The sequence below is a fragment of the Salvelinus alpinus genome, chromosome 2, assembly GCF_045679555.1.
Source record: "Salvelinus alpinus chromosome 2, SLU_Salpinus.1, whole genome shotgun sequence".
NCBI lineage: Eukaryota > Metazoa > Chordata > Actinopteri > Salmoniformes > Salmonidae > Salvelinus > Salvelinus alpinus.
In genome coordinates, this window is record NC_092087.1 from 54,374,361 (window position 1) to 54,400,434 (window position 26,074).

The 26,074-nt window shown below is 40.7% G+C and overlaps 1 protein-coding gene across 2 annotated transcripts; it reads right to left on the reverse strand.

The window, feature by feature from the left end:
* On the reverse strand, window positions 1–25,525 carry LOC139564909 (bridging integrator 2-like). 2 transcript variants are annotated; one of them, XM_071384820.1, is made up of 13 exons: window positions 25,349–25,494; window positions 24,878–25,052; window positions 22,712–22,792; window positions 19,003–19,057; window positions 16,923–17,017; window positions 10,247–10,342; window positions 8,379–8,486; window positions 8,198–8,283; window positions 6,369–6,444; window positions 6,076–6,158; window positions 5,124–5,829; window positions 4,906–4,998; window positions 1–440 (listed from the first exon to the last, which is right to left on the reverse strand). In XM_071384820.1, exons 2-13 carry the CDS (start codon window positions 24,968–24,970, stop codon window positions 396–398), a joined length of 1,617 nt encoding a protein of 538 aa, XP_071240921.1. In that variant the 5' UTR covers window positions 24,971–25,052; window positions 25,349–25,494; the 3' UTR covers window positions 1–395. The 2 variants fall into 2 exon arrangements, with proteins under 2 accessions (XP_071240921.1, XP_071240912.1); XM_071384811.1 differs by having other exon boundaries at window positions 24,878–25,525.
* Window positions 25,526–26,074: the final 549 nt, after the last annotated feature.

Genomic DNA, 26,074 nt, shown 5'->3' on the forward strand with positions numbered 1-26,074 from the left:
TGCTCTCAGCACTTAACTTTATTAAACTATACATCTTTCAACGGCATCAATACAAAGAGGGTTTCTATACATTTCAGTTTCTAGACTTACACAATAACAATACAAACAAGGGCAAAATACTGTAGATTAGACCATCATGGGTGAACAATCCAGAACATTCTGCAAAAATCTCCCGGTAGGTATGAAACTCATCAGTATCTACCAACAAGTTGCGACATGGAAGCATGTGAGTAATAATCACATGGGGCTTGTGTTCCTCTTTTTTTCTCGCTTTTTTTAAGAAGTCCTCCACACCATCTTGGTCCATTGCCATTTTGTGTGCAGTTGTGCTGAGTCACGACAGCAGGAAACGAAAGGCCACCATTGGCTCATTCTGAATCTGATAGATCTCCCTGCTAGATACAGGTCTTCTCCTTCACCCCCTTCGCCATGCTTTCCTGCTGTAGTGGGTAAGGGTTAACAAAAAACACACAACCATGTTATTCACATTTTAGTAGAGATCATGGCCCATATTCATAAAGTGTCTCAAATAAGTGTGCTGATCTAGGTTCAGGTCCCTCCTCTCATTCATTATGATCTTAAAGGCAAAAATGATCCTAGTTCAGCAATCCTACTTAGACGCTTTGAAAACAGGCCAGGTTCTGTTATCTTGGTAAAAAGGGAACTCTAGAGAAACTCTCAGAATTTACATGTATTTGGTGCACATTAACAAGCACATTTAAAGTGACATGCATATGGGCAAACTGTTCAACTTCAGTGTCACTGAAACTAGGGCAGTCTGATGCACAGTGCTAAGTTAAGACTGTGACCTTTAGTATTACTTACTTAGTGTTCCTATTTGGACGTTACACTACACCAAGGAGTAGTGTTGCGATTGGTTACTTGAAAAAGTAATATTAGTCGTTACATTTAACAAAAGTAAAGCGTTACTTTCCACACAAAGTAATATTGTAAAGTAATGCGTTTTTACTAATTATATATATGTGACCTGTTTCAGGAAGCTAGGCACATGTCGCACTTCACCGGAGAGGCATTAGAACGCAAAATGCGTTTTTGGGCAGAAATGCCTTCTGGAACATGTGAACTTTCATGTGTCTTAATAACAAACGTGTATGCCATCTGTAAATACAAATAATAGTATTACTTTGCGTTACTTTCATGAAAACGTCTCAAAATCTCACTGTTTGTTTGACTGTCGGAGGGAGCAAGGCGAGCCTCGCACGCTCTACCAAAGATAGGCTACTTACTAACTCAGGTTTGACCACTAGTTTCTCTTTTCATCTGTGGAGCTGCTTTTACTGTGCTAGTCTACATGTGCTACACTATACAGTGCCTTCAGAAAGTATTCATACCTCTTGAGTTATTCCATATTGTTGTTACAGCCTGAATTCAAAATGTATTTAATACATTCTCATACACCTTTGCTATGACACTCCAAATTGAGCTCGGGTGCATCCAATTTCCTTTGATCATCTTTGAGATGTCACTACAACTTGGAGTCCACCAGTCACCAATTTACCTCGATATTGTGTGTATGTACTGATATGTAGGCTGTGTGACGTTTTACATTTATTTATTTCAGTCCTTGACTAATAATGTTCTGTACAATGTATTATGTCATGTTTCATCTGGACTCCAGGAAGAGTAGCTGATGCTTTTGCAGTGGCTTATGGAGATTCTAATAAATACCAATTACAATTGGTTGGATATGATTTAGAAAGAAACACACCTGTCTATATTAGGGTTGTCATGGTACCAGTATTGCGATACAAGGAAGTCAGGAAGCAAAACATGAAGCAGACTCAATTTCTTGAGAAAAACAGTCCTAATCGGGAAAAAAGCCTGTGTTGTCACCTAGAGTCTTATTTGTTTCTTTTGCAAGCTATAGCACACTATTTCACAAAAGTAGGTTTTAAAGGACCCGAGAGTTAAGTCTGCTTTGTGTTTTCTTTTTTTCTTCTAAATCTGGTATCGTAGTATCGCAATACTGGTATCGGGACAACAGTAGTCTATATAAGGCCCCACAGTTGACAATGCATGTCAGAGCAGAAATGATACCATGAAGTCCAAGGAACTGTCCGTAGATCTCCGAAATATATACAGCATATATACAAAGGTATGTGGACACCCCTTTAAATTAGTGGATTCAGCTAATTCAGCCACACCCGTTGCTGACAGGTGTATAAAATTGAGGACACAGCTATGCAATCTCCATAAACAAACATTGGCAGTAGAATGGCCTTACTGAAGAGATCAGTGACTTTCAACATGGCACCGTCATAGGATGCCACATTTCCAACAAGTCATTTCGTCAAATTTCTGCCCTGCTAGAGCTGCCCCGGTCAACTATAAGTGTTGTTATTTTGAAGTGAAAACGTCTACGAGCAACAACTCTGCCGCAAAGTGGTAGGCTACACAAGCTCACAGAATGGGACCGCCGAGTGCGTAAAAATCGACTGTCCTCGGTTACAACACTCACTACCGAGTTCCACTGGAAACAACATCTGCACAAGAACTGTTCATCGGGAGCTTCATGAAATGGGTTTCCATGGCCGAGCAGCCGCACACAAGCCTAAGATCACCATGCGCAATGCCAAGTGTCGCCTGGAATGGTGTAAAGCTCGCCGCCATTGGACTCTGGAGCAGTGGAAATGCTTTCTCTGGAGTGATGAATCCCCCTCACCATCTGGCAGTCCGATGGACGAATCTGGGTTTGGCGGATTCCAGGAGAACGCTACCTGCTCGAATGCATAGTGGCAACTGTAAAGTTTGGTGGAGGAGGAATAATGGTCTTGGGCTTTTCATGGTTCAAGCTAGGCCCCTTAGTTCCAGTGAAGGGAAATCTGTGGCAACAGTTTGGGGAAGGCTCTTTCCCGTTTCAGCATGACAATGCCCCCGTGCACAAAGCGAGGTCCAAACAGAAATGGTTTGTCGAGATTGGTGTGTTAGAACTTGACTGTCCTGCACAGAGCCCTGACCTCAACCCCATCGAACACCTTTTATGAGAGAGAGTGGCCAGACAGATGCTACTGAGAAAAAGGCATGATAGCATGCAAGTTTGCAAAAAGGCACAGGAAAGACAGATCATAAGGCGAAAGAGTCTGTGGTCTGATGAGACAAAAATGTTACTTTTTGGCCTGAATGAAGCGCTATGTCTGGAGAAAACCAGGCAAAGCTCATCACCCGTCTAACACCATCCCTACCGTGAAGCATGGTGGTGGCAGCATCATGCTATGGGGATGCTTTTTCGCGACAGGGACTGGGAGTCTGGATACAGGGAACGATGAATGGAGCCAAATACAGGTTGATGAGAACCTGCTTCAGAGTGCAAATTACCTTAGACTGGGGGGCGCATACATTTACATTCCAACAGGACAATGACCCCAAGCATACAACCAAAGCAACGTTGGAATGGCTTCAGAACAAGAATGTGAAAGTCCTTGAGTGGCCCAGCCAAAGCCCAGACTTGAATCCCATTGAAAATCTGTGGAAAGACTCGAAGATTGCTGTTCACCGCCACTCCATCTAACTTAACAGAACTTGAGATAATCTGCAAGGAAGAAAATCCCCAAATCCAGATGTGCAAAGAAGACATACCCAAGATGACTCATAGCTGTAATTGCCGCCAAAGGTGCTTCTACAAAGTATTGACTCAGTATTGACTCGTCTAAAAACATGTTTTCATTATGGGGTATTGTGTGTAGATCGGTGAGATTAAAAAATATATTTTGTCCATTTTGAACTCAGGCTGTAACAACAATTTCTGAACGCACTGTATATGGGCTGCTTTATTAGCCATATATCTGTACAGATGTAAAAAAATAAATATATATATAATAATTCAAAATCTCTCGAGCCGCCAGTTCTGATTATAGACTGCATGTACACGGACCAATATAGATGAATAGAGGGCACACTTGCCACTAGATGGGAAAGCCCTCTATGGACTTTGCTATCACAGAAGCGATCCATGGCAAAGATCAGGTGCGCCCTGTATACATTTAAGGATTAAATTACTTCACTATTCGAATAATATGACATTTTTATTCGGATATCCGGATAGTCGAAAGACATGTTTTAAAGAAGAAAAAAAAAACTGTGTGTGACAGTCTATGTGTGTGGCACAGAGGGATAGAGAGAAAGTAGCCAAACCGACTCACGCTAGTTAGACAAACATATTGCTGCCATAGGTTATCTATCATACCATCTGGTAGAGGCTAGCTAGCTACAGTAGCCAGCTAAGTTAGCGAGATAAAGTAGCAAGGCTCCATTCATATATATAACAGCCTACCTGTTGGTTGATCATTGTAGCCTACTTCTTATTTAGCCAATTTTTTGTCCATTTTGCATTGCTTGCTTCACATGAAGCCTGTGACTATCGCCGCTTTGATTGACAGACAGTAACAAAAAGCTACACCTGTGAAGGCTACCGGTGTATCTTTTTTTAATGGGGAGCTGTCATGAAACTGTTGTTTTATAAAAATGTCAAATGTAATGGTCTATCCTTGTAGGCTATGCATCAATGTCAGTTTTATTTCATTTTAGACAAACCCTTTTCATTGTTAAAATATATATTTTTTTATTCTCAAATGAATACTCTCCAAGTAATCTAATACCAATGTCCGTTCGGAGAGTCAAATAAACGTGCCCATCCCTAATACATTTCTATGGACAGCAGCTGTCATGACATTTCTCCAAACAGCCTTTCTCTGCTCGCTCGAGAACTAAATTAAGAAATAAGTTGATACATTTGACAAAGTAACTGTAATAATATTACCAAATGTGAAAAAGTAACGAGTTACTTTACACTGTTACTCATAAAAGTAATCTGATTACATAATGCATTACCCCCAACGCTGCCAAGGACACAGAGGCTGACATACAAACAAATAAACACAAACATACCTTCTCCTCTGTGTCGGCAAACATGAGAATCACGTCTTCCACATCAAACTGCAGCGTCCCGTCTTCTGAAGCGTGACCCTCCAGCGCCACTCCCTGATATCAATCACAGCGCCACATAAACAACTTTTAGACAAACTCAGCAGAAATGCTAATAGTAACGTTGAATTAAACTTATAATATATTATAAAGAGAGTACCACTACTACAATAGAGAATCACCTTGATAAGGAAACCAGGTGGATTCTGGGAGTCTGAGTAATTTCCAGTCTTCTTTGCATCACCTGCCTGCAGGGCCTGGGAAGCCCCTTCTCCCTCCTCCACCTTCATCTCCACCTGGCTGGCCTCCGCAGGGGGGAAGGAGTGCCTCTCAGAGGGGGGGAAGGAGCAGCGTGGAGCAGGACGAGGTGGGGGCTTGGCTTTAACATTCTCTGGAGAAACAGGTGCACTCTCCTGCTCAGTGTCATGTGGGACGTCGCTCTCTGTGGACATTGGAAGAGCCTCCTGACTGATTGTGACTTCACACCCAGTCACCTCTGACATTTGAACTTGCCCTTGCCCGACGGATTGGCTAGGGCCCTGCTCCTCTGAAGCCCCACCCTCTCGGACATCACTCAGACCCTCTGACGCAACGTCGCTCCCGACCCCGTTGTCGCTGTCACACGCCGACCGCCTGTTGGGCGTAGCAGCGCCGTTGGAGCTCAGCTCGTCTGAGAAGTCGGACGTTTCTGACGTGAGGACGCTGTGAGTGCCCTCATCTGCCTCTCCTGCGAGGGAAACGTGCTCCTCAGAGATGCTCTGGGTGTGGGTCTCGTTGCTGTTTTCGGGGGCTGCGGATGCTTGGAGGGATGTGTGGTCCGAGGGGAAGGCAGTGTTACAGGGGATGGGTGCCGAGATGACCAGGGATTTCTTCTTCTTGGACTTGGTGCTAAGAGAGGAGATAGAGGGTGAGTTAATCTGGCTGGTGGCAGAACATTTGGTCTGATATTCTCAGATCATTTTCCAAATTTCAGACTTATTGAGAGACAGTCAAGAATAAATATTTGTTTTTTTCAATTGAAAATAAATTGACTGTTGACTTTTACTTGATTAGCAATATATACAGTATATCACATATGGACTATGAGAGGCTAAACCAATGTGATACATTCTCATGGTCATCTAAATCACTGACCCGTTGAGGCCTTTGATGATGAACGCTTTTCCTGAATGCTGAGTCTCCAGCTTCTTCATCACACTGTAAAGCTCATGGTTCAGCTGCAACCAATAGGGGTTATTCTATTAGTCAATATCAGTCGACTTGCAGTACATTTCTTAATCTGATCAGTGAGATGCCACACTACATCACACAGAGTAACATCTATTATTTATATCAGTGATGCAGATGTGTCAAAAATACTGTAATCGCTTTATTCCTTTTGGGAGAATAAAATCCATATTTAGAATGTAGGAAAAAAACAACCTCACCAAACTTATTTCCTTATAGAAGACATCCCTCAGGTTGGAAATGTTTTGAAAGACGGTCACGTAACAGCCAATCCGGCTTCAGACAAAAGGGGAAATAGTCTGTTACACTGGAGCCACTTGGTGCAAATAAGTTCAGGCTGTTTACAGATAGAAATATACTAGACAAAGGATTCTTCTTTCTACACTGAATAGAAATATGAACTCAATGTGCAACAATTTCAAAGATTTTACTGCGTTACGGTTCATAAGGAAAATCAGTCCATTTAGAATGATTGTATTAGGCCCTAACCTATGGATTTCAAATGACTGGGAATGTGACGCATTTCTTTTGAATAGTTGACCAAGCTGTTGATTGTGGCCTGTGGAATGTTGTCCCACTCCTCTTCAATGGCTGTGTGAAGTTGCTGGATATCGGTGGCAACTGGAACAAGCTGCTGTATACGTAGATCCATAGCATCTCAAACTGCTCAATGGGTGTCATGTCTGGGGAGTATGCAGGCCAATGGAAGATGGACATTTTCAGCATCCAGGAATTGTGTACAGATCCTTGTGACAAGGGGCTGTACATTATCATGCTGAAACAGGTGATGGCGGCGGATGAATGGCACGACAACGAGCCTCAGGATCTCGTAACGGTATCTCTGTGCAGTCAAATTGCCATAGATAAAATGCAATTGTGTTCGTTGTCCGTAGCTTATGCCTGCCCATACCATAACCCCACCGCCACCATGGGGCACTCTGTTCACAACATTGACATCAGCAAACCGCTCGCCCACACGACACCATCTGTCCAGTACAGTTGAAACCGGGATTAATCTGTAAAAAGCACACTTCTCCAGTGTGACAGTGGCCATCGTAGGTGAACATTTGCCCACTGAAGTCAGTTAAGAAACCGAACTGCAATCAGGTCAAGATGAGCTTCCCTGAGACTGTTTCTGATAGTTTGTGCAGAAATTCTTCAATTTCGCAAACCCAAAGTTTCATCAGCTGTCCGGGTACAATTCTCAGATGATCCCGGAGGTGAAGAAACCGGATGTGGAGGTCTTGGGCATGTGTGGTTACACGTGGTCTGCAGTTGTGAGGCCAGTTAGACGTACTGCCAAATTCTCTAAAATCATGTTGGAGGCAGCATATGGTAGAGAAATTGACATTCAATTCTCTGGTAACAGCTCTGGTGGACATTCCTGCAGTCCGCATGGCAATTCCACCCTCCCTTAACTTGAGACTTTGTGAGATTGTGTTGTGTGACAAAACAGCACATTTTAGTGTGGTCTTTTATTGTCCCCAGCTCAATGTGCACCTGTGTAATAATCATGCTGTTTAATCAGCTTCTTGATATGCCACACCTGTCAGGTGGATGAAATATATTGGCAAAGGACAAATGCTCACTAACAGGGATGTAAACAAATGTGTGCATCATTTGAGAGAAATAAGCTTTTTGTGCATTTGGAACATTTCTGGGATCTTTAATTTCAGTTTATGCAACATGGGACCAAGACTTTACATGTTGCGTTCATATTTTTGTTCAGTATACATGTTAGTTCAATTCTACCATGTCTGCTCTACACATTCTGAACACTCCATCCCATTAAATAGGCCCCTGCATACACAGCCATTCTCATGGCCAGTCTTTTGGAACCACTACTAGTTTACAGTAAGCTGGTCGAGTTCATTACGGTATGCAACTGAACAATATTTGAAAACATTTTGTAACAGAAAATGAACATTCAGTATTTCATAAGTACAGTAGTTCACCCATTTCAGTAAAACAAATTTTTTTTCATGCATAATGAACATGATGCTGATGTGCTGTGGTCCATTGACTTTACCTTTGATAGAGAACAGGCAGCTCCTCCCTCATCTCTTTGTTGATTTCCTCAAACACACTCTGGGCTATGTTGAACTCCTCCTCTGCCTGGTTAGAGAGAAATGGCATTCAAATGCCTTCAGTACCTTTATCCAAATATGTTGACAAAAAAATATATAATTGACGTTTCATTTTCAACACACCTTTGTGATTTTGGCATCGTCTTTCTTCTTGGTATTCTGCAGCGCCTCCAAGTGGTGCCGTGAGGAATCGTAGTCTACTAGCTTCCGACCGCGTTTGGCCAATCGTTCCTAAGAGGCACGGGGAGAAGTGATATTTCTAAACATAATCCCCATGAGTCAAGCGACACTATAAGTCTCTTGATTGTACGACAAAGCAGCAATGTAAACACATGGGGAGATAAAAGTTGATGTGAACCAGATACAGTGGGGAGAACAAGTATTTGAGACACTGCCAATTTTGCAGGTTTTCCTACTTACAAAGCATGTAGAGGTCTGTAATTTTATCATAGGTACACTTCAACTGTGAGAGACGGAATCTAAAAAAAAATCCAGAAAATCACATTGTATGATTTTTAAGTAATTACATTTGCATTTTATTGCATGACATAAGTATTTGATCACCTACCAACCAGTAAGAATTCCAGCTCTCACAGACCTATTCGTTTTTTTTAAGAAGCCCTCCTGTTCTCCACTCATTACCTGTATTAACTGCACCTGTTTGAACTCGTTACCTGTATAAAAGACACCTGTCCACACACAATCAAACAGATTCCAACCTCTCCACAATGGCCAAGACCAGAGAGCTGTGTAAGGACATCAGGGATAAAATTGTAGACCTGCACAATGCTGGGATGGGCTACAGGACAATAGGCAAGCAGCTTGGTGAGAAGGCAACAACTGTTGGCGCAATTATTAGAAAATGGAAGAAGCTCAAGATGACGGTCAATCACCCTCGGTCTGGGGCTCCATGCAAGATGTCACCTCGTGGGGCATCAATGATCATGAGGAAGGTGAGAGCTCAGCCCAGAACTACACGGCAGGACCTGGTCAATGACCTGAAGAGAGCTGGGACCACAGTCTCAAAGAAAACCATTAGTAACACACTACGCCGTCATGGATTAAAATCCTGCAGCGCACGCCAGGTCCCCCTGCTCAAGCCAGCGCATGTCCAGGCCCGTCGGAAGTTTGCCCAATGACCATCTGGATGATCCAGAGGAGGAATGGGAGAAGGTCATGTGGTCTGATGAGACAAAAGTAGAGCTTTTTGGTCTAAACTCTACTCGCCGTGTTTGGAGGAAGAAGAAGGATGAGTACAACCCCAAGAACACCATCCCAACCGTGAAGCATGGAGGTGGAAAAATCATTCTTTGGGGATGCTTTTCTGCAAAGGGGACAGGATGACTGCACCGTATTGAGGGGAGGATGAATGGGGCCATGTATCGTGAGATTTTGGCCAACAACCTCCTTCCCTCAGTAAGAGCATTGAAGATGGGTCGTGGCTGGGTCTTCAAGCATGACAACGACCCGAAACACACAGCCAGGGCAACTAAGGAGTGGCTCCGTAAGAAGCATCAAGGTCCTGGAGTGGCCTAGCCAGTCTCCAGACCTGAACCCAATAGAAAATCTTTGGAGGGAGCTGAAAGTCCGTATTGCCCAGCGACAGCCCCGAAACCTGAAGGATCTGGAGAAGGTCTGTATGGAGGAGTGGGCCAAAATCCCTGCTGCAGTGTGTGCAAACCTGGTCAAGAACTACAGGAAACGTATGATCTCTGTAATTGCAAACAAAGGTTTCTGTACAAACTATTTAGTTCTGCTTAATGTCATGCAATAAAATGCAAATTGTATGATTTTTAAGTTATTAATGTGATCTTCTGGATTTTTGTTTTAGATTCCGTCTCTCACAGTTGAAGTGTACCTATGATAAATATTACAGACCTCTACATGCTTTGTAAGTAGGAAAACCTGCAAAATCGGCAGTGTATCAAATACTTGTTCTCCCCACTGTATATTGCACCAAAAACAGTTGATATAAGTACATCAGAAGCTACCTTGACTTCATGAAACTGGCCAGTGTAATTCTCCATGGTGCGGACTATTTGGTCTGTTAGTTTCTCTTCGTAATCGTTCCACAGTAAGTCCTCACTCTGTAATAATGGGAAGAAAAGGTAAAAAATACATTTAAAAAAATCTTCAGTCTGCTTTCGACATTTACAAAATATTCACAGAAAGAACTGCCTCTGCCTCATCTGAAACATACCGACATGGAAATAATATACTGCCCAACACTAAGAGAATGTACAGTATAAGAGAATGTTGAAACATTTAAATCAACACTATTCTATATGACCACCAATATGGTTTTCATAAAAACTACAACACAGATATTGCTCTTTTGCAACTTGTGGATAAAATCTTTACAGCCCTTAATACGCTCTTGCCATCTTTTCAGATTTATCCAAAGCGTTTGACACGGTGGATAATGAAATATTACTTTCTAAATTGTATTATTGTTTTTTTTCATAATAATACATATAATTGGTTATATAGCTGTTTATTATGATGAAGCACAATTTTTTCATGCAAATGGCAGTGCATCTACCAGGGCCAATATATCCTTCGATATTTGGACCTTTGTTATTCCTAATCTACAGTATATTCATGAACTTGCTGCTGTGTCTTCTACCATACTTCCCATTCTCTTTGCTGATGATACAAATGTGGTTTTCACACACAATAATTTTGTTTCACTAATTAATGAAGCCAACTCAGGTATGGCCACATTTTCTGAATGGTTCCAGATAAACAAATTATCTTTAAATGTAAAAAAATCCAACTTTATTGTATTCACTAGTAAGAATAAGAAATACTGTAAAAAAAAAGACCCAGAATATCAATTAGGGGAAATGAAATGGAACAAGTCACATCCACTAGATTCCTTTGAGTTCTAATTGATGAAAAGTTATCCTAGAAAGATCATATTCAATTTGTCCGTAGCAAAGTGATGAAATCGGTTGGTATCATCAGAAAGATTAGTGGTTTGGTTCATCAGGCTTGCTTCCTAACTCTATACTATAGCTTAATTTACCCATATCTCATTTACTGTAATATTGTCTGGGCCAGTACATATGCCTCCTACCTACACAAATGATTCATAATACATTTGCAAGACTAGCCACATCCTCTAATTACCTGGCTCCATCTGCACCTTTGTTTAAGAAACTAAATATCTTGTCTATTTAGAACATTAGTCTATTTAGAACATACGTCAATTATGCACTACAAATACTCATACCTCCCAGACAGTTTACCTAAACCCTTCAATGGATTCTTCCAGGTTAATTCTGAAATCCATCTATATAACACAAGACACTGAGATTACCTTCACCCTCCCCACTGCCACACCTCACATACTTAATTCTCTATCAGATACAGAGGTATCATACTCCGGAATTCTTATCTTCACATAGCCAAAACCTCATCATCCCTCAATAACTTCAAGCGAAGACTGGGGTCAGCTTGATGAACCAAACTAGCCAATAATCCCATCCATGTAGCCTCAAACATGTTTTTTTCTTGTTTACTGAGTATATCATGTACAATTATAATTAATATGCTTTGTTTAACTTATATTTGTGGTGTGGTTTTCATATACAGTGCAATCAGAAAGTATCAGACCCCTTCACTTTTTCCACATTTTGTTACGTTACAGCCTTATTCCAAAATGGATTAAAGAAAACATTTTCTTCATCAATCTACACACAATACCAATAATGACAAAGCAAAAACAGGTTTTTAGAAATATTTGCAAATTTACATAAAACATTTTTGAAAACGTATTTACATAAGTATTCCGGCCTTTTGCTATGAGACTCGAAATTGAGCTCAGGTGCATCCTGTTTTCATTGACCCTCCTTGAGATGTTTCTACAACTTGATTGGAGTCCACCTGTGGTAAATTCAATAGATTGGACATGATTTGGAAAGGCACACACGTCTAAAGAAAGTCCCACAGTTGACAGTGCATGCCAGAGCAAAAACCAAGCCATGAGGTAGAAGGAATTTTCCATTGAGCTCCAGGACAGGATTGTGATGAGGCACAGATCTGGGGAAGTGTACCAAAAAATGTCTGCAGCATTGAAGGTCCCCAAGAACACAGTCGACTCCATCATTCTTAAATGGAAGTAGTTTGGAACCACCAAGACTCTCTCGAGCTGGCCGCCTAGCCAAACTGAGAAATCGGGGGAGAAGGGCCTTGGTCAGGGAGGTGACCAAGAACCTGAAGGTCACTCTGACAGAGCTCCAGAGTTCCTCTGTGGAGATGGGAGAACCTTCCAAAAGGACAACCTTCTCTGCAGCACTCTACAAATCAGGCCTTTATGGTAGAGTGGCCAGACAGAAGCCACTCCTCAGTAAAAGGCACATGACAGTCTAAAGGATCCTAAAGGACTCTCAGACCATGAAACCAAGATTGAACTATTTGGCCTGAATGCCAAGCGTCACTTCTGGAGGAAATCTGGCACCATCTCTACGGTGAAGCATGGTGGTGGTAGCATCATGCTGTGGGGATGTTTTTCAGCGGCAGGGACTGGGAGACTAGTCAGGATTGAGGGAAAGATTAATGGAGCAAAGTACAGAGAGATCCTTGATGAAAGCCTGCTCCAGGGTGCTCAGGACCTCACCTTCCAACAGGACAACGACCCTAAACACACAGCCAAGACAATGCAGAAGTGCCTTCAGGACAAGTGTCTGAATGTCCTTGAGTGGCCTAGACAGAGCCCGGACTTGAAATCATGTCCGATCGAACATCTCTGTAGAGACCTGAAAATAGCTCTGCAGTGGCGCACCCCATCCAACCTTACAGAGCTTGAGAGGATCTGCAGAGAAGAATGGGAGAAACTCCCCAAATACAGGTGTGCCAAGCTTTTAGCGTTATACCCAAGAAGACTCGAGGCTGTAATCGCTTCCAAAGGTGCTTCAACAAAGTACTGAGTAAAGGTTCTGAATACGTACATACATGTGAAATTTAAGTTTGATTTACTTTTAATAAATGTGCAAAATTTCGAAAAACTGTTTTGGGGTTTTGTGTGTAGATTGATGAGGGAAAAATATTTAATACATTTTAGAATAAGGCTGTAACATAACGTAAATGTGGGCTTACAACACCTGCACACCGTTTTTACCAGTTTGTTTATCTGTACTGTTTTTTCTGTCACTTCTTTTCTTTGGTGTGAGTAAATAAATTAAACAAATGAAAAAGCACTCGTCTTTCAAAATGAAATTCTGGTCAACACACTGGTATTCTTGTAGGCTCCACTGTTATTTTAAATCTCAAACAAATGTTTGTCAATAGAATCCTTGTTAATCAGGATTCTAACTATAGTCTAGAGATGGACATTTGAAATGATTTCACTATTCAAATATATCATGATATTTTTTTAGGATATCCGGATAGTAGAAATACATGTGTTTTAAAGAAAACATTTTGCGGGGAAACATCAATGGAGACTTGCTCGCGCTACTCAAGAGAGCAGGTCTTTGTTTCGGCACAACGGTGGGGGAGAGGCGAGAGAGGACGAGGGGCCAGTGTTGGTAGCTGTGGAGAGGCAGAAAGTAGACAAACCGACTCACTCTAGTTAGACAAACTTGTTGATGTCATAGGTTATCTATCATACCATCTGGTAGAGCCCATCTTGACCGCATCAAATCGTTGTAAAGAATTTAGCTAGCTACAGTAGCGAGGTAAGTTAGCCAGCTAGCTAGCTAAAGTAGCAAGGCTAATTAAGGCAATTTTTCTGTATTCCCCATACATGTCTACAACAACTACATTCATATGAAACAGCAGACCTGTTGGTTGATCATTGTAGCCTACTTCTGTAGGAGAGTTAAACTGGTTATTCCAGCACACTTCAAATTATTAGAACAGTACACAACACAGAACAGAACATCCAGGTTAAGGGTCAGTGGCCCAAGCCCGCTAACACGAATGTTCCAAGTTCAGACAGAAGAGGGAATCAGATCACTATGACCGCCAGGAACTTTAGTTTTGGTTTATATTTTAATTTGTTGTGCTACTACTGCCTGTTGATGTTAAGTTGGCAGCTACAGTAGCTGGATGATATCATCTTCGGTTTTCATTTCATTAAACCTAGGTGCTTACGGAACCTAACACCCTGGTACTACCCGTAGCTCCCGTTCTCCTCAGTCTGAGAAAACACTGAGAGAGAAAGGTATGTTTCAGGTATGTTTCACAGATTGCTCCTGTGTAGAAGTCCACAAAGTTAAATAAATAAAGCACCCCACGGTTAATGCTATAGGTATTGTTATAAGGGAGTGTGCGACTATTGAAACACATAACTTTCAGAGTTGTATCATTGTTATTGTATCATTGTTATTATATAGTTTTACAGAGTGCTAAAAAGTATTGCTGTTGCTAGTTAGAAAGTCTTTCTGTGATGCCGATGGTTATCTGAGCTGCCAACGTATGCTAGGGTTGCATTGTGGGAGATGTAGTTTTAGCTCCTTAAGGTCTGAATGGGATAAATACAATTTCACTTTGTAGATTGTCTGTATTACAGTGTTTTTGTACATGAGTTGTATTTTAATACTGTCAACACTGAAAGCACCTAGCAATGTATTAGAGATGTGAGACAGAATATGTGTTTCACTTTTCTTCATGCTCCTGTCATGACCGTCTCTCCTTGGTGAGGATCAAATGGAGCCATCAGCTAGGCAAAGATTTGAGGATAGCCAGACCCCCCCCCCCCCCATAAATACCTTGCAGAAACTCTCCCCCACTCTGCAGAAATGGAAGACTGAAAATCCTTTGTTACACAGAGACTTTGCCGCCAAAACTCCAACATCCAAAAGTGGATAATGAAACAATATTTCTAACAAAGAATGTTGGGAATGATGATAGATGGAATATGGAAAATTCATGTATATTTTGTGATGTCATTAAAATGATCAGAAAGACATTATAACGGAAACATTGTAACTTTAAGAGCTTTCACAATGTATATATCAGATTTAAATCTAAATGTTGTAAAAATTACATGATTAACTATTTTTGAAAAGATAGAAATGTGATTTTAGCCTTTAAATGAGATAATGGCTTTTCATATAAACCTGAGCCCAGTCATAACCATGCCCATGTGAGCACAGACATTGTGTCAACAGGATGGAACACCCACCAAGGCCAGAGTGCTTAAAAGGACTCGCTGAGAATTTAAATACAGTCCAGAGAACGTGAGAATGTGGTCCACACGTTGAAATGGTTAAAACTAGAAGACCAGAAAATGGTAAGACCCTCTGAAACTCGACGAGTGAAGAAGGTGAAGACTAGACTAAAACATGCACCGTCTGCAGCTCTGCATGTAAAGTAGTCTAGGAAAATTGACCAAAGACGTGAAGACTGAACCCTTTCACCACTGTGTGGTAAACCTGAAGGATCCATTCTAAGAACACTCCAGAACAAAAGGACATTGTGACCTCTGGTGGACAACCAGATACTTACATCGAACTACTCCTCATTGATGGCCCGAGTGGTTTTAGAGAGACGACAGAGAAAGACATCTACGAGTAAATATACGTTGCATTTCTAATCCTAATAAGTGGTTGTTAGGGTGTTAAATATTTATATTTACGGTGAGCGTAGTTTCCAGATGTATGTACGATAAGTTCACCATCTTTGTCTCTCCCACACTTTATCTTTCCCCATCCTCTTTCCATTATGTAACAAGCCATCATATCGGGTTAGTCCACTAGGGACTGTTTTCATTGCATTGTGTTAGTAATCAATAACCTATACCGTGTGTGTGTGTTTATGTATTTCTGTGTGATTATTTAGTTAATTAGTAAATACATAATTAAGCCAATTTGTGTATCGCTGATTCATCACTTAGGTTAGGGTTCGTGCAGATTTACAAAGTCAACGACGTTCAGAATGAGACTGATATGAGGAAATAATTAATAATTGACTGTTATTGATGTAAAAAATATTTAGATCATCTTTAGAGTTTAAGTTGGGAGATAGTAACTCTAAACAACTTAACCTGTGGTGCCCCAAATTCCTAATGAGTTAATTGTTATATGATTAATTTAATTGAGTAATAATTAAACATAGGTATTTATTCGATAAATAGCAGTCATCACATTAATGATAGTCAGGTCACGACCCTCCTCTATAGAACAACTTGTCAGATGGTGCATTGAAGACTGAAGTATTCCTGTCCTGTCTTTTCATAATACCATTGCAGATCTACATAAAAGCCCCAAAAAGACAGCTGAGGTGTCACTCTTTATTTCTTGGTTCTTCTGTGGTACATATAAAGACCGCTACACTTTTTCTCATTTAGCCAACTTAATTCCGTCATTTTAATTCCATTTTGCATTGATTCTAAATATGCCCACTTCACTTGCGACACATGACACTGACTAACGGCAATTTGATTGACCGAGAGTAACAAGCTACACGTGTGAATGCTACAGGTATTATAAAAAACTTGTATTATAAAAAATTATATATAATGGTCTATCCTTGTAGGTTATGTAGCAATGTACGTTTTATAAACATTTAGACATTTTTTATTTGTTAAAAATATACCTTTATTTTTTCTCTCAAATGAATACTCTCCCAAGTGATCTAATATTAACATCTGTTTGGATATTCAAATAACCGCACCCATCCCTGCTATAGACCACAACAAAATACTCAGCTATGGCCCACCTCCATGATGACAGACAGGTCCTCTCCTCCCTGCCAGTCAGGTTCGTAGACGTCTCTTAACGTCTGGGACAGTCGCTTGGATGTCTCATGCATCACTGTAGAGAAGGACAGAAGGAAAATTGACTGCATTTGTCATAAAAATGTTTGTGTGTAGATAACACCACTTGCCTAGCAGATCACTTGTTAACTAGGCTAGGGGACAGGGTTTGGGGATGTAGTATTCACTACATCCCCAGACACTGTCAAGGGTAGTATTCACTACCAAACAAGGTGGGACTACATTAGTTGTCCAATAAGTAACTCTTATTTTCTGCAGCAAAACATTTTGCTACGGTGTACACTAATAAGGCTGTGTCTAGACTTGACAGTTCATGCAGCTTTAGTATTCTGATCATAGTTCTGATCATGGAGGCGTCATGAGTCTACATTTAAATGTGTCTAACGTGTCCACAGTGTTTCCGGATTCCCTTTTCCCACGCTATATTCAAATGCCAGTATGCAGTCTACAAACGGTGGAATAGGTTAAATATGATGACAACACAATTGGCAGTAGCTAACTAGGCAGCTAACTTCTGTAGCTAGCCAGCAAGCTAGCAAGCAATGCTAAAGTGATTGCAAACAGATTAGCATAACTCTAGCCAGACAAACATTATTTTCTAAATATTAGTTAGCTGGCTAGCATTTGAGTCCAGCAAACACTTTCCTCACACTTGGAACCTATTTCCTCTGACATTATAATGAAAAGGTGCCTCGGTCCCAAAATACACATTTTTTTGGAGACTTGTGGGAGGGGTGCTGATGACATCGCCCACTGTATGCACTTTCAGTAGCCTGATTACATCAAGACTGAGGAGAAATCCGCACACGATCCATCCCTGACCACCTCCTGAAGGGGTCAGCCAGATCTGAACACAATCAGACCCGTCTTTTCAATGCGATATTCATATTCTGATAGCAGAAATCACAGGTAAGTGTCAAATGTAGACCTAATAAATACAACCTGGCATGACAGAAATCATAATGGAAAGAACATGAAGATAAAGTTTTGGATTTTAGGCACAATTCTGATTCGGCTATACCTACGCAAGGTCAAAACAACATGGGCTTCATTTGAAGTGGTGTGCAAACGGTTGCACTAAAAACAAACAATACTAACACAATCATTTCTTGCTTTAATGAATAATACATTCATTTGCTGAGTCTGCCCTTTTTAATGGTCCTCAGTTCTTGGCTTTTATAAATTGACAGTATAGACAGCATTGCAAAAACAACGATCTAATAATAGACGGAATTCACTTCCCTCTTTACTTTCTCCCTCATGCCACCAGAGAGGATTTGAAAGTATGGTCAGTTTACAAAAAGAGACTTGGGCCAATGTGTCAAAATTAACACATTACTGTACAAAATATAGGCCTACAACTACATCAAAGCCAAAAGAAAAAAAATAATAGGGTAAAGATTTCTGATTTTGTGCCAACACAAAGATTATAGATATTTGGTTTTGACCTGAATATGAATATGGCAGCCTGAACTGCCTAAATGCACATGGCAACACTAAAGATAAGTATTGAATCTATAGATGGGTTAGCTGACAACATCATGAACACAATACGGAAGCCTTAATGGGGCAGAGGTCTGAGTTGTTGCAATTCTGGATTGACAGATAGCTAGCAACAATGACAACAAACTACCTTGTGGGGAATCATAAGTGGCTCTTTTCAGCTAGTTTCATTTTGTTCTTGATACCATGTCTCATTTTGAGGTGTTTTGACTGATTTAATTTCAATGGAAATATGGCAAAAAAAAATTGCTAGCTTGCTAACCAACAACGGTAACAATGTATTTGAGAGACAAGTGCTCATTGTGCAAATGTATTTATGTTTTCAATAAAAATTGGATAACATTTGTCAACACTCTAAGCCAACCCTGTCTGTTTTGCCAGTTTTGTTGTTTAACAACTTAAATTAAGCCACCGGTTATGTAATTGATTTGATTAGACTGATCAGAACTGTAGGTGCTCCCTGTGCCCATGAGAAACCTCTGCTATGGAGTGAGATGAAATAGACAACTCAGCTCCTACCTTTCACTGCACGGAAGTATGCTTGGACTTCTTTGAATAGTCTTCCCCCATCATTCTGTTGGTTGAAAAGACAGAAGATTCAATGAGGGAGTTGTTATAGTACATTTCTTACAGAGAGAGCATCCATCAATCAAAGACCCATTCCAGTAGTTGACGTCACCTTTACAGAAGATAAATCTCCAAAAACACTGAAAGAGAAAGACACCAGGATCTTCAACATTCAAGATGTACAATTATACCACAAACAATAACAGTAAAGAATGTACCGTATGTGTTTTAAAAGTGACAGTGTCCTTTTCGAACAAGGATGACCTTTTTTACTTATATGTTGATGCTTCAAGGAGCCAGAGAAACTAACGACAAAAAAAAGGAATCTCTGAATAAGGAGTATATTGTTTTACGCAAGGCATGGGGGCCCAACCTGGTCTCAGAGCATTTCATATTATTCTCTACGGAAATCCAGACACTCCATTTTTTATGATATGTTATCAATTACAATTTGTATTATGTTACCAATTTGCAAAATGTATGATATGTTATGAATTCTGTCTAGGTGGCTAACATTAGCTAGTTCGCTAACGTTAGGTAGGCTTGGTGTTAGGGTTAAGTTTAGGAGTTAGGTTAAAGGGTTACGGTCAGGTTAAAGGGTAGGTGAAGGGTTAGCTAATAGGGTTAGGGGAAGAGTTAGCTAACATGCTAAGTAGTTTCAAAGTAGCTAAAAAGTTGCTAATTAGCTAAAATTTACCATGATGAGATGGATATACACCCACCCATCCACCCCCACCAACCACCCTCCTTTCATTTTAGCCTTAAGTAACCATCTCTAACATATACTAAATGGAATGTCTCAGATTTACGTACAGAATAATACGAAATGCTCTAAAACCAGGTTGGGTGGCCATTGTTTGGTTAATTAAATGCTAGCGGCCATGACTGAATTCAAACTTGAGTTGGTTTTGGGGTAAGGTTTGATGTGGGTGTCTCGTGTGTGCTCGTAGGTGGGAAGAGTGGCAAATTTGTTTTGACTTTGGATAGCTTATCTCTGGAGATAGTTAGGGACCGTCAATAAATTACAATGTAAATGGGACAATATTTTCATGTTGTCTCATTAAATGCTGTCAATATTTATATATGAACTTCTACAATTTATAGTTGGTTTATGATTTCTAAATCATTAACATTTGGAGATATTGACCTTTAAAATATTGTCCCATGTACATTGTGTAATTTCCTGATGATCCCTAAGCCCAATAAGGATATCAAATGTCAAACCAAATTGACCATGGGCATTATGATCAGGTTACTTGGGGGCTGCCAGCTGTGGGCAGGATTATGGTTATGGTACCCTTAATTTTTTCCTATCTTCTCCCAAATAATTTTTTGGGACAATACTACTTTATGACCAAAATTAACCCATTCACACATTGTAGTCAATTTTGACACTAGAATAAATGTTTCTGACTTATATCAATGCCACATCGGCCATTTTCCAAACAAGTAGCTTTTTAGCATCAGTCGCTCTTTTAAAAAATACATTTTATATATTTAACCTTTAAGTCAGTTAAGAAACAATTCTTATTTACAATGACAGCCATCCCCGGCAAAGCCCTAACACGGACGACGCTGGGCCAATTGTGCGCCGCCCTATGGGACTCCCAATCACGGCCTGGAATCAAACCAAGTCTGTAATGGCTCCTCTAGCACTGAGATGCAGTGCCTTAGCCCGCTAAGCCACTCAAAAGCCCCTTTAAAACAACTTTTTTCTTAATGTGTTGATTTGGTGAAATGACCCAAAATACAGATATTTAAAAATGCACACAGATCTGAGGGCAGATAAACAGTTAACCGAACATCAGAGATAGCTCCCTTGCAACATACAGTGCATTCAGAAAGTATTCAAACCTTGATTTTTTCCACATTTTGTTACGTTACAGCCTTATTCTAAAATTGATAAAAGTATATTTACGGGAACAAGCACTGTTCATGACAAACTGTTCACACTCCTCTTGTTGGTGGAGAGATTTCTTTGGGGTACTTTTACCCCTTTTTCTCCCCCAATTTTGTGATATCCAATTGGTAGTTACAGTCTTGTCCCATCGCTGCAACTCCGGTACGGACTCAGGAGAGGCGAAGGTCGAGAGCCATGCGTCGAAACACGACCCTCCCAAGCCACACTGCTTCTTGACACACTGCTTGCTTAATTAACCCGGAAGCCAGCCACACCAATGTGTTGGTGGAAACATCGTACAACTGGCAACCGAAGTCAGCTTGCAGGCGTCCGGCCTGCCACAAGGAGTCGCTAGAGCACGATGGGACAAGGAAATCCCGACCAGCCAACCCCACCCCTAACCCGGACAACGCTGTGCCAATTGTGACCCGCCTCATGGGTCTCCCGGTCACGGCCGGCTGTCACACAGCCTGCGATCAAACCCGGGGTTATAGTGACGCCTCCAGCAGTGCCATAGACTGCTGCACCACTTGGGAGGCCCTAGTGGAGAGAATTTTACAGGTTTGAAGCTAATTTCCTATAATTCTACACATTTTGTCATGGGGTGCAAAGAAAATGTTGCAGTTTTAAAGCTAGTTGATCTGGACATTTCTGACAAATTATAAATAGCTCTAAGGTATGCAATAACTAACATGACAAGAGGAAGTGATGCGTCTTGTGCATTCTACTATTACAACATTCAAAACTAAATTTAAAGCCGGACCCTCGCGCCCCACAGTTTGGGAACCACTGATTTAGCAGACAAAACAACCTCTGGTTTTCCCAGTGCTTTTTCAAATGAGCGACCAACCAGTGGCTAGTTAGTTGGCCATTTGACAGCATATCAGTCAATGAAATTACATAGAAAAAATAATAATGTCAACAAAAAATGAAAGGAAGACAACCATTCCTAATGCTCAGAGTTTGGATCCTAAAGTTATCAACGCAAAAAGATTTCAGTCGAGTGAATATGGTCCTTATGTGCCTAAAGGCCCACACAGACTAAGATTTTTCCGTCTTATGCCACGGCTTTGCTGTGCCAGACAAAATGTCCACGTCGTGGGCAAGTTCTTAGGTCATAAACGATTGTCTGACGTCTTCTCTCGTTCAGTATGACAGGGTATATATAGATCTGATGAGTATGTACCACTACGTGTGTTGTAAGCTCCGACAAAGTTCTGAAAGTGTCAGAAATGTTGAGCCTTTATCGTGGAGTTTGGCTAGTGTTACGAGCTCGTACGAGTCACCAGGGATCGGGTGACTGACCAATAGGAGGAACACTGCTGGCAATGACACCTTGCTGGTGTGTTGTCGTTCTTTAGATGCCATGCTTGATACGCCCAGTTGACACAGTTGATGTAGCCTACTTCGCTGAAGTATCCTTGCACTGCATGACAATCGCAGAATGTGACGAGAGAACTGAAACAAATCATACGATCTGGCCAGGTTGATAATCAAGATTTGAATACGTCGCACAGTGTGACATGTAACATGTGTGACATGTAATAAAGACTGAATCCGACGTACAGTGTGGGAAGGCCTTTAGGGGATGGAGAGACTTGAGCAACCAACAGTAACAGTCAGTATGAGTCATATAGGCCTAGTACAGCATGTTACAAAAAGTGGGCTTGTCGATACAAACATCTATTGCATCAGAGTTGCAGTTCACCATGGGAGACAGAAACAGCATGACATTGAAGCAGAGCTTTTCTTCATCGGTACCTGTTGTTTGAGAAGGTTCTGGGAGTGCTGCTCAAACTGTTCATCTTTAGTCTCCATGTTCTTCCCCAGCTTCTGCATGACCTATGACAGAACAAAAACAAAACGGTTGATATATCCACAGCTTTCTAACAATCAACATTAATGGGCATGACTCTCTATAATAGGTATTGTACCTTTGTTCAGGTTGACCTGTGTGAGGTACTGACAATCACCCTTCAAATCAAATCAAATTGTATTGGTCAAATACACATATTTAGCGGATGTTATTGCGGGTGTAGCGAAATGCTTGTGTTCCTAGCTCCAACAGTGCTGTAGTATCTAACAATTCACAACAATACACAAATCTAAAATTAAAAGAATGTAATTAAGAAATATATAAATATTGTGATGAGCAATGTCAGAGTGCCATTGACTAAAATACAGTAGAATACAGTATATACATATGAGATGAGTAAAGCAGGATGTAAACATTATTAAAGTGAACAGTGATTCCATGTCTATGTATATAGGGCAGCAGCCTCTAAGGTGCAGAGTTGAGTAACTGGGTGGTAGCCGGCTAGTGATGGCTATTTAATAGTCTGATGGCCTTGAGATAGAAGCTGTTTTTCAGTCTCTCGGACCCAGCTTTGATGCACCTGTACTGACCTCGCCTTCTGGATGATAGCGGGGTGAACAGGCCGTGGCTCGGGTGGTTCACGTCCTTCATGATACTTACAGTATCTAGGCCCTACATTGTATTCCATAATGATTCTAAACAACCATCGAAACTTACTGGTGTAATGTTCACTATTTTCCAAACCCAGGCCAACAAAATGTATATTATTCCCCTTTTCCAAAATTACATCTGTTGTGGACCCCAAATGATAGGATGGAACTTGGGCACAATTGAAACGATTTCATCTGACAGACATTTCAAACTTTTCGGGGGTTTCAGCAGCAAAGTGAAACTAGCAGAGCAGTACGCCAGCACCAAGGCCAAGTGAACCACAAAGCCACCGAGAAAGAGCAGTGAGGGAGAGGAAGTGTATGCAGAGGCAGGAAGTCGAAGATTGTATCCACATGCAGCATCAACAAAATGGCATTAACAGACTAGCACAACATTAATGTGAATGCTTTCTGTTGGGAATATAGGCTAGTTCACAAAAAAAGGTCAATTGAATATTATTTGAACTGTTGTTTTTTTTTTGTCTTTTGAGGAATTAACCTGGGGTCATTGAGATATCAACATCAACTACATTCAGTAGGTTATGATTCTTCAAACAGATTAAACTCTCAAACCTGTCTAAAGCCCTTACACAAGCCATCAATTGCTTGGGTCTGTCAGTGTCGGTGGTAAAGAACACGCCAACAGTCAGCTTCAATAGAGACTGTCTGAAGAAATTGTATTACTGTAGTGGACAACGTAGGCCTACTGTTACCAATATCATGTAGTTCAACTAATAATTTAACTACATTTTGCAGTAGCTTGGTGGTAATTCAACTAAATTCAAATCTAGGTAGTGTTTTCAGTAGTTCATTACTTTTTTCCTACTGGAACTACACACAACTTTTTTTGCACAAAGAAAATAAAATATGAGTGAAGTTGGCAATAATTTCCTTTTATTTTTCAGCATCAGACCTGCCTAATTCTCACTTGAAACATAATCTTGAAACATTTATCCTATTAATCTTTAATAGGATAAATTACACATTCTGTTAACATATGACCCCAAATTGATCTGTTCTTGCAATTTATAGTCTGACATCTCTGATCTATATATGATCATTTTTCACAAAGTAGTTTGGATGTAGTGAACTACTTTTTCACAGTAACTTTAGTTAAGTATACTATACTTTTCGTAGTGGTAGCACATTTAGTGTGGCTTAACTGCTTTTGGTGTGAACTAATTGGTAGCTTGGTAAACTATGTTTTCAGAGTAGGTTCCTCCACACTGACCAAAATACATAAACAGGGCCTGGTTTCCCAAAAGCATCTTTAAAACTAAGTTCATCTTATGGTTCTAACAATGAACTTAGCCTGAAGATGCTTTTTGGGAAACAGTTAAGTGTCATTAAGTTCAAGTAGCCCAAATGACTAAACTAGTAGTTGTAGAATAGCCTAATGAATTGTGGCAATCTTGATTTCTGGATAACAGAGATATCACGGTTCACTAACTTGTTGCTTACCTTTTCCTGAGCACGATTCAATGACTTTTGTACTCGTTTGGCAAAAATTCCAGCCCCAGCCCCAATGTTTTGCCCCATCTTGTTCTCTGCCATAGTTTCTTCTTCTCTCACTCTGGTCTGCTAATGCTTCCTCTTGTGAAATCACTGCTCTGGTGCTTATATATTTGTTGAAGTACTTAGGGGAGGAGAGTGGAAGAGTCAGTACCAATGTCAGACAGGACTCTCTCTCTCTCTCACACACATGACTTTGCTATACCCATGTAACATTTGTGTCAGCCTTGGTAAAAAGGTTGTTTTGCAGTGAAACGGAGACTAGCTTTCTTCAAAATCAGTCATCAGACATCATGAAACACATGTTCCATCTTCTTGTTGAAACTTGTAAACGAGTCAGTAAATTACCCTGCGGCCGGGGTATTTTTTTTTTTACAATATTCAAGAAATTGCTTCCACAAGATAAAGCCTACACTTAACTCATCATGTTAATCCTACCATCGTCAAGGTAGATCGCAGGATGATTACAAAAGATTATTTAGTATATTGACAAGATGGCTGTAACCATGTAAATACGTATCTGCATCGACGAAAGGCAGGCGGGAGGAAGCGAGATCAGGTGGGAGGGAATATTCTAGCCCAGTCTTTCCAAAACTCTGTGCTGGGGACCTTGGTGCACGTTTATATTTTTGGCCGAGCACTACACAGCTGATTCAAATAATCAAAGCTCGATGATTAGTTGATTATTTGGATCAGCTGTGTAGTGTGAGGGCAAAAACCAAAACGTGCACCCCTTGGGGTTCCCAGGACCAAGTTTGGGAAACCCTGTCAGACGAATCTGGCCAATTATCTTTTGTAGAAAACATCAATATACTCGTAACAACCTATCATTGTAAAACTTAAATTTAATCAAATATTCCTCACCTATCAAAATACTGTAGGAATTCACTTTTATCTTGAACAAATTCGACACTCATTGTCCCCCCCATACAAAACCTCCTTACTTGGTCTGCTTAACATCTGCATGGTCAGATGTAGGGTGGAATCAACCTTCACCATTTGCCTCTTCCTCTGTGAATACTCACCTGAGAAATATGATACCTTCATTTGTTGTTACATTTTGCCGTAAAGAGCGGCAGGCAGCATCAAATGATGCGGATAGATAGATGGATAGCCATTCAATGTTTTTATCTGGGTCAATGAAAG